The sequence below is a fragment of the Gossypium raimondii genome, chromosome 11 (assembly GCF_025698545.1).
Source record: "Gossypium raimondii isolate GPD5lz chromosome 11, ASM2569854v1, whole genome shotgun sequence".
NCBI lineage: Eukaryota > Viridiplantae > Streptophyta > Magnoliopsida > Malvales > Malvaceae > Gossypium > Gossypium raimondii.
The window spans coordinates 46,091,314-46,105,112 of NC_068575.1; the positions used below are offsets into that span (position 1 = coordinate 46,091,314).

General features: G+C 33.4%; 1 protein-coding gene and 1 pseudogene across 1 annotated transcript; both read left to right on the forward strand.

The window, feature by feature from the left end:
* The first annotated feature begins 1,315 nt into the window (after nucleotides 1–1,315).
* LOC105803594 (pathogenesis-related thaumatin-like protein 3.5) lies at nucleotides 1,316–2,760 on the forward strand (annotated as a pseudogene).
* Nucleotides 2,761–3,877: 1,117 nt separating this feature from the next.
* LOC128031906 (PR5-like receptor kinase) lies at nucleotides 3,878–4,840 on the forward strand. The gene has a single exon (XM_052623665.1). It carries the CDS (start codon nucleotides 3,878–3,880, stop codon nucleotides 4,838–4,840), a length of 963 nt encoding a protein of 320 aa, XP_052479625.1.
* Nucleotides 4,841–13,799: the final 8,959 nt, after the last annotated feature.

Sequence of the window (13,799 nt, forward strand, 5' to 3'; positions counted from 1 at the left end):
ACAATTGGTGTGTTATTATTCTGTTTTGGCTTTTCTGTTCTGTATAAATTCTTTTTTCTTAATTCCAAACTAACCTCTGCCTTTCCCTCTCCATTTTCGCTCACAATCTGCCGTTCTCCACTCTCAATCTAAAAAGAAATTGCAGCCACCTTTCAAGTTTACCCGCAAAATCAACTTCTTCACTGCTCCTGTTTAAACCCTAAAAGCTATTTAAGAAACATGTCCTTAGTTTTTCCTACCAAAACAGGAAAGGAAATCTGCCCTTACCCAAATGGTTGTTATTCCATTTACTAAGGGATTCATGGCCTCAAAGTAACAAATGATACCAATTTTGTCAAAGCCTCATCTCTCTCCCCTCCTCTTCTTTTTGTTTTTATTTTCTTTTATTTAGAACATAAAACACATGCATGCACTCAAAAGTTTCGAAATTGAAAAAAAAAAAATTCTTTTGAAAGATTCCAAAAACAGTGAGAATTTACCATTATTAAATAAAATATAATAGTCATGTATTTAAATTTTTAGTAAATTTTATTTTAACAAATATTAGGATTATATATTTAATAATAATTTGTAATTGATATTTTAAATATTTTAATTTATAATGTTAGTTGAAAGCAAAATTGTTTCAAATTTCTCCTTCATATATTTTTAAATATAATAATGTGCATATAAAATCATGTCTATATAAAACTTGTTTTGGAATAAATTTTTTTGTATATATAACATTTGCAAAAACTCCATTGAATAAAGAGAAAATCAAGTAGTAACTTTCCCATATTTTATCATGAGAATCACATTTCCATATTTATAAGAAAATAACTCACAAGGAAAATAAAATTTCAAGGAAAGTAAATAAAATTTGACACATTAAATGTTGGAATCACTTTTTAACTGATTAAATTCTCAAGAAAAGTGACCATTTTCAATCGCTTTCAAGGCTACCTTAAATAATTAATTTAGATTTAAGGGTATTAATCATATTAAGCTATAACATTTGAAAATTAATAGGATCAAAACATAAATAATAAACTATTAATAGAGGATTTAATTATAGAAATTTATAAATTAAGGAGGTGAATAACAATTAAGTTATAATAAGTAACAAAAAGTTAAATAGTTGGCTTAAAATTAGTTACGGAATGAAAATAATAATAAAATATTTAATTAACTCAAACATAAGGAAGATAATAGAATGGTGCACCAATATTTAATTAATCATGCACACATGGCAGTCATATAAAGAGACTTAGAGAGTTCACAGTTTCCATTTAGTGGGGTTTGAACATACTTTTAAAGACGCGGCTGTAGAGTAGCTGTAGTATCCAATTTCGCCGCAGTGAGCGTTGGATTTAGGCAAACCTAACCACAAAACAAAAGTCCAAGTCTTCTAAGTCATTGTTTCGACCACTCCCCTAATTTCCTAGAGCTGAGCTGAGGCAATCTAATCCTTTTTGTCGAATATACACATCAATCATCATTTCCCTTGTTCTCTGAAGATGAATTCATCATCACATCTACCTTTGTTTTCCATATTACTCGTCATGCTCGGACTTACCGTCTCACAAAGCACTAATAGCACAGGTATGTATGAATGTACTTCTCATTCGACTTTTTGCTTCCCCTCCCTTCCCCTCCCCAATCTGATTTTATTTTATTTTTACTCGTAACGTACAACACTTGATTGCCTGAGCTGCAAGTTTAATAACTTCCTCTTGATTTTGGGTGTTTATTGCAACACAAGTGATTATATCCTATTTCAATCTGTTACAAAAGCCTCTCTAAGGTCCTGTGTGAAATTCTGCTTGCTTGGATCCTTTGCTTGTCTTGTCACTGTTCAGATACCGCTTTTCCATGCCATCAGCCGCAGCAGTAAGTTATTGTGAAAGTTCTGGCCTGCATTATGGTTTCTGACTTGAAATTTCTCTGTTTTCCATATTCCCCATGTCAACCGTTGCCAATCATCCCAATCATTCTTTCCGGCTTCAATCCACCTCGATTATTTAAATATTCAAGACTAACAAAGAAAGGTTGATTGTTGCTTCTTTTTCCTTGGTGTTGATTTAAATCCATTTTCCGGTTTTACAGGTGCTCATTCATCAACGTTTACTATTGTAAACAATTGCAACTATACAGTTTGGCCAGCGGTAGCGTCTGATACTAAACCTACACAAATTTCCCCTTCAGGTTTCATTCTTCAACCAGGCGAATCAAGATCTATTTCTGTTCCACCATCTTGGTCAGGTCGGATATGGGGTCGAATTGTGGTAATGACTCTTCTGGCACTTTCTCTTGCCTCACTGGGGACTGTGGCACATCTATACTAGAATGTTCTGGTGGTGATGCCACCGCTCCTGTCACCCTTGCGGAGTTTAAACTTGGTCCTGATTGGACATTGGTTTACTATGATGTTAGCCTTGTTGATGGATACAATCTACCATTGATGATATCCCCACATAATGAAACTGGAGGTAACTGTAACTCAACTGGATGTGCTGCGGATTTGAATGGTGACTGTCCTTCGGAGCTTGAGGTTGTCAGTGGGAGTGAGACAGTTGCATGTAAGAGTGCCTGCACTGCTTTTGGGGCCCCCCAATATTGCTGTGATACTACAGATACGTGCAACCCCACTTCTACTCACGATTCTTCAAGAGTCAGTGTCCTACTGCTTATAGCTACGCCCAAGATGATGCAAACAGTACCTTCAGTTGTTTTGCTGCTGATTATGACATCACTTTCTGCCCATCCCCTTCCACCAGGTAATAAATGCATACCAATTTCAATATAAAGTTTTATTCCGACGGCGGATGGAATCCGGAAACATTTTCTCAATGATCCTTGCTTGCTTTTGGTTTTGGAACAAACATTGAAAACAGGACTAATGGAAGTGCAGCGAAAAGAGTGGAGAATAAAACAGGTTGCCACAAGTGCAATGCTTCCGGTGGAACCTGCGGTTCCGACAGCAACAATCGAACAATCTGCCACTGTCCCTCTGGATTTTACAATTCGCCAGAGCTCAAACAATGTCTCGGCTTAGCTCCCCTCCCAGGCCCAGTATTGGCGCCAACATATAGCCCACGCCCAGGTATGTACTTTTCCACTTCTACAACTTGACAAAATTTTCTATTATTACTACTGCTAGCCACTAATATGGTTCCTAATATTTAATTTGTAATAGGGTTTTTAATTAACCCAATAATACCAGCTTAATCGTAATCATTAAAATTGTGCAATAACAAATGTGTTGCTTTGCGTGGTATATTGTTTCTTGTAGGTGGGTCCAATTTGAAGTTGACATATTCAATATTAATAGGTACGAAACAATTTTTGGAATTAACTATAAATCTTCTTCTTCTTTTGTTCATTAACTATATATCTACAAAACACACAATTTGGTAGATAATAACTACTACTATAATGTCTTAGAGGTTGAGGTTTATTGGGTAATAATATGTGGTTTTATTGCTACTATAATTAATTTTTAAAGTTGGAATCAAAATCAGCATGTCCAATCCAAAGTAATATTTTATTAATTAAGATTTACGATAATTAAAGTGTATAATTTTAAAGTAGCTTAACTTAATTAGGTTTGAAGAAATATATATACTTTGTCTAACTTATAATGCTTTTCTTTTAAATTAACAATGATACTTTCTAACAGATGTTATATGCTTTCTTTTAAGATTTTTGTTTAACCAATATTTTTACTTAATTAAATATTATATATCATCTTTATTTATGAGTTAACAAAAATCGATTAATGATTCATAATTCATAAACAGGATCAGCTATTGTTGGAATTCTACTGATTTTTGCCGTTTGCTGCTTTGTCCCGAGGTTCAAAAGGAAATTATTATCAAATTATCTCCACCAAATAAAGATGAATGACAATGCTAGGATTGAGGCATTCATCATAAAGTTTGGTTCCTTTGCTCCAAAGCGATACTCTTATGGAGAAATAAAGAAAATGACAAATCAATTTAATGATAAATTAGGTCAAGGAGGTTTTGGAAGTGTATATAAAGGAAAGTTGCCCGATGGTCGTCTTGTGGCAGTTAAATCCCTAAATGAAACGAAGAGCAATGGAGAGGATTTTATGAATGAAGTAGCTAGTATTAGCAGAACTTCTCATGTTAATATAGTGACTTTGCTTGGCTTTTGCTTTGAAAGATCGAAGAGAGCTTTGATTTATGAATTCATGCCAAAAGGGTCGTTGGATAAGTTCATTTATAGTCAAGGAACGGATAATCAAAGTCGTCAATTGGAATGGAAAACTTTGTATGACATTGCCCTTGGAATCGCTAGAGGACTGGAGTACTTGCATCAAGGTTGCAATACAAGGATCTTGCACTTTGACATAAAGCCTCATAATGTTCTTTTAGATGAGAACTTTTGTCCCAAGATCTCTGATTTTGGCTTATCTAAATTATGCGAAAGAAAGAAGAGTGTTGTATCAATGACAGGTGCTAGAGGAACTGCTGGATACATTGCTCCAGAAGTGTTTTTTCGAAATTTGGGAGGAGTTTCTCATAAATCTGATGTCTATAGTTATGGAATGATGGTCCTTGAAATGGTTGGAGGAAGAAAAAATATTGATGTTGAAGTGTCTCAAACTAGTGAAATATATTTTCCTTCATGGATTTATAAGCATCTTGATCAGTCTAAGAACTTGAATCTTAATGAAGAAATAACAGGAGAGGAAGAAGAAATAACAAGGAAATTGATTGCAGTGAGTCTTTGGTGCATTCAAACCAATTCATTAGATCGACCGTCAATGACTAGAGTAATAGAAATGTTGCAAGGGAGCCTTCAATCATTGGAACTTCCTCTACGACCCACCTAAAGATGTTGCAAACTTTTTTGTTAACTTGAGTTAAAAGTAATCATAATTTGATTTGACAAAATGTATATTTATCTTATAAATTTTTTAATGTTAGTTTTTTTATAACATCTTTAATGTTAGTTGTGTAAACAAAAATATAACACATATATTATTAAATGTGTCCAAAATTTAAATATATATAATTTTGTGTTCTTTTTTTTTTTAAATAATAACAACTACATCCATTAATACCTAGGGAAGACAAAGTCAAGGGACTTAAACCTTCCCACTAACAAAAACAACAAAAAACTTTAGAGAAAACCAAAGAAAAATAAAAGAAATAACCAAAAATACCAAAAAGTAAACAAGGAAAGCTAAAAACCCATCACCTTCTTCCCTTGCATACCAAACGACCGATGAAGCCAATTGAAGACCTCTCTGAAAATCTTTCATCAACCCTATTGCATCTAAATCCATTAACTAATTTCAGAGAGAAAAGTCACTTTGGTAACATCTTTGGAGTACATATAGCATAATCTCCAAACACCAAAGCTAAACATTGCCCCTGTTAGGTATGAGACAACCATCTGTGCTAATCTACGATCACCATCCGGTCCACTGTTACTGGTGCTTCCTCCATCCAATACCGTGGCTTTGAAACTGGTGTCCTTCACTAGTTAAAACGTGTGCCATTGCGTTTGCCTCCTTTCTAGCAAAACGAAAATTAATTCGCTAAAAAAAAACCAATATTTACCCTAATGTCTTGAATAATCGGACTTAGCACCGATCTATCCACTGTGTAGGGGTTTAATTTCTTAATCTTTGAAAGTGAATTCCCTTCAACCTGGACCAGACGAAACCCTAGTTCATGCATAAAAATGACATCCTGCGCACATATTCTTGCTTTTGCTACAAACGTATTAGCAACATCTTGATGTGGGCAAGAAACACTCCTATAATCTGTCCAAATGCATCTATTGCTAGAATCCTAGAAGTAGAGGTTTTTGACATAGCATTAAAAGATGCATCAAAATTTATCTTTATGTAGCTCGGATCTAGTGGCACCCATATTTCCTATTTACGTAGGAACGTAGATGGCCTTAGCTCCTCAATAGCCTCAATTTCTAGCAAGTATCCCATAATAAAGCCTGTCAACTCCTTTAATGTATTCTAAAACCCTTGTGAACCAGTTTGTTTCGTGTGTACCAGATAGCCCTATAAGAAATTAACATCATCTTTTTAGATCTGATATCTGCATTTATAGAAGTCTCTACTAACCACATTCTGTAATCCGAGTATTGTAAGACAAGGAGCACCGCAACCTTCAGGTAATTCAACATTTTCTTAGAGACAAAATAATACTGCAACAGGTGATCAACTGTTTCTTCAGCTTCGTTGCACAAAGGGCACACATTAGCAATTTGAAACTTGCACTTGATAAGATTCCCAAAAGTAGGAAGAAAATTATTAACGAATTTCCATATAGAAATTTTTACTTTTGCTGGGATTTATAACGCCCACATCTTTGTAAAAAAATATTGCAATTTGTTTAGGCATATCCATAGAGTAATAATCTCTATTCTGTAGCTCTTCTTCTATGAGCAATTTGTAACTGCTCTTAATGGAGTATTCCTCTATCCGCTCAGACCGCTGCACAATCGTATCCGAAGGCTTCGTCTACGCAAGTGGAATTGTACGAACTTTCTCAGCTTGATCAGCATCAAAGAGGGATCTAACTCTTCCTTCATTCCAAGTACAAGAGTCTGAATTGATCAAATGTGCAACAGCAAAAAATCTAACATCAATATTCTGGTGTATAATTCTCTCATTCCTAAGTTCAGGAATACACGAGTCATTCTAGATGTTCACCCTTTCTCCTGTACCAATTTGCCAACCAGATCCCCTCTCTATTAATCCCTTGACACTTAAAATAGTTCTCTAGGTAATTTAAGGGTAAACACCATAACATAATCAACATAAAATGACAAGAAAAAGTCAGGTTCAGAGGCTCACTAAAGACCTACCTTGATCAGCATCAAAAAGTGATCTAACTCTTCATTCATTCCAAGTACAAGAGTCTGAATTGATCAAATGTGCAACATCAAAAAATCTGACATCAATATTCTGGTGTATAATTCTCTCATTCCTAAGTTCAGGAATACACGAGTCATTCTAGATGTTCACCCTTTCTCCTATACCAATTTGCCAACTAGATCCCCTATCTATTAATCCCTTGACACTCAAAATACTTCTCTAGGTAATTTAAGGGTAAACACCATAGTATAATCAACATAAAATGACAAGCAAAAGTCAGGTTTAGAGGCTCACTGAAGACCTACCTTGATCAGCATCAAAGAGGGATCTAACTCTTCCTTCATTCCAAGTACAAGAGTCTGAATTGATCAAATGTGCAACAGCAAAAAATCCGACATCAATATTCTGGTGTATAATTCTCTCATATTTAAGTTCAGGAATACACGAGTCATTCTAGATGTTCACCCTTTCTCCTGTACCAATTTGCCAACCAGATCCCCTCTCTATTAATCCCTTCACACTCAGAATAGTTCTCTAGGTAATTTAAGGGTAAACGCCATAGCATAATCAACATAAAATGACAAGCAAAAGTCAGGTTCAGAGGCTCACTAAAGACCTACCTTTACTTTGACCTAGAGTTTCTATTTCGATTGTCTTTCCTAACCTAATAGCAGGAACTACTTAAAAAATCATAAGATTTTCATTAGAATCCTCATTACAGACATTTTACTAACATTTCAACTACATGCAACCCCTATGCATGGTCTTCCTGCAATACTCTTCCTTCATAACGTGCAAAGCTGTAAGACTTGTCAGAATGTAGAATCATCTATTAATTAAACTAGATTTTATTTTGATCTTAATGAAAAAGAAAATGTTGAGGCTAGAAAGAAAAACTATCTAAAATGGTCCTGTAACACGCCTAACCCATATCCGTCGTCAGAATAGGGTTTCAGAGCATTACCAAGTAATCGTAATCTAATCATTCATTTCAGACATTTCAAAAATAATATAATTATTCATCATTAACATGCATAGAGTCCTTTATTAAAGTCTTTGAAAGTTTAAAAACACTTTAGAAATGGTTTGAGGCTAAATCGGAACATTTGGAAATTTTAAGAAAAATTTTAACTGTAGGGTTCATATGGTCGTGTCACACGGCCAAGTCACACGCCCGTGTGTTTGGCCATGTGGGCATTCGAAGTAGGATACACGGCTGTGTCCCAGCTCGTGTCTGTGCCCGTGTAACTCTTTAACTTGGGTCACATGACTAAGCCACATGCCCGTGTGCCAGGTCGTGTACCTTTTTGAAATGGCCCCGCACGCCCGTGTGCTATGTAGACATCTCAACCCATAAATGTCTGGATCCTATCCAAAATTGGTTGCAAGTTGAATGATCTTTTGAGCTTGAAAATTGACAGGTTGACTGAATTTACTTTAATAAATTTCACCTCATCCATGCATGTATCATTTAACTAGAGAGATGATGGATAAGAAAGAGGGGAGACACCTAGAAAATCGACCACTATGGTATGCCTCTGTGTAACACAGCTAACCCTTATTCGTCGCCAGAATAGGGTTACGGAGCATTACCAGACTTTGCGGATTAAATGCAGACATTTCATAACAGTTAATGTACATATCATGAACCAATCATAAAACACTCATATTTTTCCCTTATATAAGCCATCGAGGCTCAAAATACACATTAAAAGTATATTGGGACTAAACCGAAAATCAGAGAATTTTTCCCAAAATTTCAAAATTTTCCTTAGGTGCAGGGGATACACGCCCGTGCGGTCAGGCCGTGTGAGCTAGAGACACGCCTGTGTCTTAGGCCGTGTGGGCATTCGATGTGAGGCACACGACTATGTCCCAGCCCGTGCCTATACCCGTGTAACTCTCTAAATTGGGTCACACGGCCATGCCACACACCGTGTGCTAGGCCATGTGTAAGGTGCAGGGGTCACACGGCCAAGCCACACGCCCGTTTGCTAGGCTGTGTGCAAAAACCTAGGCATTCTATTTCTAAATTTTAAGATGCAGGGGACATACGGACAGACCACACGCCATGTGCTATGTAATAACCCGATTTTTAGAAATGTCGAAAACAGTAGTTCGAGACCACCAAATTCAGCAAATAATCTCGTAAATTTTATTATTTAATAATTACGAGCCAAATATGATTTTTAAGAGATTTTTAAATTAGTAATTTGTGTTTTATAAAGATTTATTAAGTCAAGAAATTGAGGAAAAGAGGTATCGAGACCTCGATGTTATAAACCATGTCGTAAATATTTATAATATTTATGGAGTGTCAATATGGTAGTATTAAAGTTTCGTCAGAAAATTTTAACGTTTCGGCAGTCAGTTAATTAAAAAGGACTAAATTGAAAAGATAAAAAACTTGCTAAAGTGATTAAATAGCTTAACAATTAAATAAGGAAGGACCAAAAGAGTAAATGGACCAATTTAAGTGGCTGAGGCGGCATACTGTTAAAAAAAATCAAAGATTTTTATGTATTTAAGGACAAAATTGGAATTATAATAAAGCTTATGTGGCCAAAATTTATTTTAAGGATTTCAAGACCATTTCTTCTTTAACTTTCGGTGAAAAATAGACATGGTAGAGATTTTAGAGCTGGTGTTTCATATTTTAGCTTCAAGTAAGCTTAATTCTTGCTTTTTCCTTGAATTTTTTATATTTTTAGACTTTTACAACTAGGTCCAACTTAGTATTCTATTAGTTTTTATTTTTTTGAAGGTTTTGGAAGATAATATTGATAATTTCATATGATTTTTGCTATTTGATGATGAAATTGAGATGTTAATGGATGTCTAAAGGTGTTTTATTAGAGAATTTTGGATGAAAACATGTTTCAGGGATTAAAATTGAAAATTACTGAATTTATGGAAAAATTCTAAAATTTTATGGAATTCATGGGCTGTTATTGATATTTATGAGAATTATTAGGCTTGGAACAATGATTAAATTGCAAGAATTTCATTTTTTGAGCCTAAGGATGAAATCGTCATATATTAAAAGTTTAGAGTTAAAATGGTAAACAATATTTTGCACTGAAACAGTTTTGGGCAGTAGCAGTAGTCTAACTTTGAAAAATCACCAAAAATTGTGGGAATCGAATTTTAAGATGAATAAATATGAAATTAAATTTTATTGAGTCTAGTTTCTCATAGAAGAAACGGTGTAAGCAATGGAATTGTAAATTATGAGATATAATAGATTTTGTGAGACAAGGTCAGAATGATTTTGGGTTCCCTTGTTCTGACTTTGGAAAATCATAAAAAATTGGAGAAAATAATTAGGGGCTTAAATTTATATGTTTAAATTCTTATTAAGTCTATTTTCAATAAAAACAAACGGGAACATCATCCGAATCCCATACGAGGAGATAATTAAATTTTAGTGAAGAAGGGTCGAAACTGTCAGATAGCAGAACAGGGATGACTTTAAAGAATAAACTGTACTTATTGGCTAAACCATAAATTCTGAAAATTTTATGGTAAGAAGATATGTGAGTCTAGTTTCAGAGGAATTTAGCGGATCTTAATTTGAAGTTCTATAGCTCAAGATAAAAATAATTTAGTGACTATGACACGGATGGACAGCTTTGAATATACATTTAAGTAAATAGTGAAATTATAGATAATGTTACTTATAAGCATGTTATATACATTAAGGATGTGGAATGAAGAGCAGGAGGAGGAAAATATATTAATGACTTGTTATAAATTGGTCATATGCCCGATTATAATCGATAAACGTTGAATTAGAAATGATATAATGTTTTATTTCAAATAGTTATTATGAAATTATGATTATCGTTATGTTATAAAAATCGAATTGTGAGTTCATATGGCTGAAATTTAATGATTAAATGTTAATTTCATGAATTATATATTGTATGATGAGATATATTTGTTGATGAATTGAGAATAAAATAACAGTGCGAAAACTAAATAAATGATCAAATTGAGCGGAACGTCGGATTTGAGTACTTCTGATCAGTAACAAGTGATAAGTGGTAGCTTTAGCTACACTTATCTAATCAGTGACAAGTGACAATTGATAACTGGTAGCTTTAGCTACATTTATCTGATCAGTGACAAGTGATAAGTGGTAGCTTTAGCTACACTTATCTGATCAATTACAAGTGACAAGTGATAAGTGGTAGCTTTAGCTACACTTATCTGATCAGTGATGAGTGACAAGTGATAAATGTGATCAGTGTAAGACCATATCTGGGATATGGCATTGGTGTGATATGTGTTTCTGTGTAAGACCATAGCTGGGCTATGGCTTCGGTGTGTGATATGTGACGATGTGCAAGACCATAGTTATACTATGGTAATGTGAAAACGAAGTACTCAATTCAGTAAGATGTTCTCTAATTTGACAAATTGTGGTAAGTGTTAAGCAAATTTTATGTGATAAAACATATTGAACAGTGAAATTTAGCTCAATTATGTGATCTCATCATTCAGAGATTGTGTTTGACAGGTTATGTTAATAAATTATGTGTATGTGAATTTAAGTGACAGAAATTAAACAGCTAATGATATTGAGCTCATTTACATGAATCTGTCATTTGAAATTGTGGTTGACAGGAAAAAATAGTGAATTGAATATGAAAATGTGAATAGAAAGCATGAACCAAATGTTCATGAGATAAATAATGGCTCAATGTGATAGTATATGATGTTATCTAATGAAAGCCAAATTGAATTGTAGATGACTCTAATTATCCGAAAATGTTCTGAAATCTCTGGTAATGCCTCGAAACCCTATTCTGGCAATGGATACGAGTTAGGGGTGTTACATGCTAGGCTGTGTCACACATGGCTGAGACACACGCCCATGTCTCTTCCCGTGTGGACAAAAATAGGTCATTTTAAGGCCTCTTTTCTCACCCATTCTGATATCAACCCATACACAACATTTCAATACATCAATATATCCCAAACAAGAAATCAACACAAGTTAAAATCATGTTTTAATCATGACATAACATCATAAATACCCAATTTCTTAAACTTACCTATTTAATCCATTTCATTGACTTATCAACATCTACATAAGTATTTCATTTCCAAACCAACCCTATACATGCCATATAAACCAAATCATATGTTACAAAAGCTACCGAATTAAGTTGGATAGTGTGGCTTGATGTGTTGATTCGATCTCCCAACCTCACGTTAATCTACAAGATCATTAAACAACACAAATAAGCTTAATGAAGCTTAATAAGTTCAATAGGTTAAACATAAATCTTACCAAACTTAATATAATAAATTAAATAGTAAATTATTCATGCACTCTCCCTGTCAATCACAACATAAATCGATGAACACACTTCTTTCAAATCAATATTAATAATAAACGATAAATCTTTCAATTTCAATCACATAAGTCATTTACCAAATCTTACCAAATCGGAGAACGGCTTACGAATATGAGTACATCATTTTCAGAAGCCCGAAGGCTAAACAGAAGCACATAAGTGCTAAATAGAAACCCGTAAAGGTTGAACGGAAGTTCATAAGAGCTGAACGGAATCCCATAAAGGTTAAACAGAAGCTCAAAAGAGATGAACGGAAACCCATTAGGGTTGAACGAAAACTCAAATGAGTTAAACAGAAACTCGTGAGAGCTAAACGGAAAGCAAACACGAAAGTTCGCAACAAATGCTGAACCTCGGTTTACTTGGGTAATTTGCTGTCAATTCTTTCTTTGCTATTTTTTTCCATATAACGATTGTACTCAATCTCGCATTCCATTCATTTTGAACATTCAGTTCAATTTCATAATTTTAACAATAATTTTTTTAACAATAGATATGAATAAATAAATAATAAAATTCATCAATTTAATATATAAATATTAAAGTTTAACCATACGAACTTACCTGGGTTAAATTATAAGATTTGTAGTAGTTCAGGAACTATTTTGCTAATTTCATTTTTTCACGATTGTTTACAGCTCTTGATCTAAAATATAAAATTATTCATTCATTAGCATATATTTAAGTTTCAATTCACTTCACAATTAATACCCTTCAATTTTCAAAATTGCACATTTTGCCCCAAATTTTACAAACTTTTGCAATTTAGTCCCTCAATAAATTAGTCTATCAAATGAGCTAATTTTTCTCAATTGAAAATTTATCTAAATTTTCTAAGCTATCATACAGCACTTGAAAAATATAATTTAATATTAAACCTTAATATTTATCCCTTTTATAATTTAGTCCTAAAATCAATAACTATCAAAATCACTTGATAAAATCATCATATAACAAAATTAAAGCTCTAAATCCATGTTAATTTATCAAAAAATCTAGAATTAATCAATGGTAGCTTTCAAAATTTCCAATAAAATCAAAAACTAATGTAATAGGTAGTTGTACTTAATTGTAAAAGTCTCAAAACATAAAAATTTCAAGAGAAAGGCATAAATTAAACTCAGATGAAGTCAAAATAAGTAAAACCAGCTTAAAATCTTCTCCTATGGCATTTTGGCTAGAAATTGAAGAAGAATGACCTAGAAAACTTTAAAATTCAATTTATTTAAGTTAATTTTATAAAATTTACAATTTTACCCTTAGTTCACACTAATTTATTATTTCTTTTCTGCTTATGCCGCCTCAACCATTTCCATGTGTCTATTTACCCTTTAAGTTCTCCTTTATTATTTAAGCCATTCAATCATTATTTCATTTAATTAGCAAGTTTTGAGCCTTTTTCAATTTAGTCATTTTTGATTAATTAACTATCAAATCGTTAAAATTTTCTAACAAAACTTTAATTCTACCTTAATGACACTTCGTAAATATTTATAAAAATATTTACGGCTTGGTTTGTAAAATTAAGGTCTCGATACCTCATTTTCTAAACTATTTAACCTAATAAATCCTTATAAAAC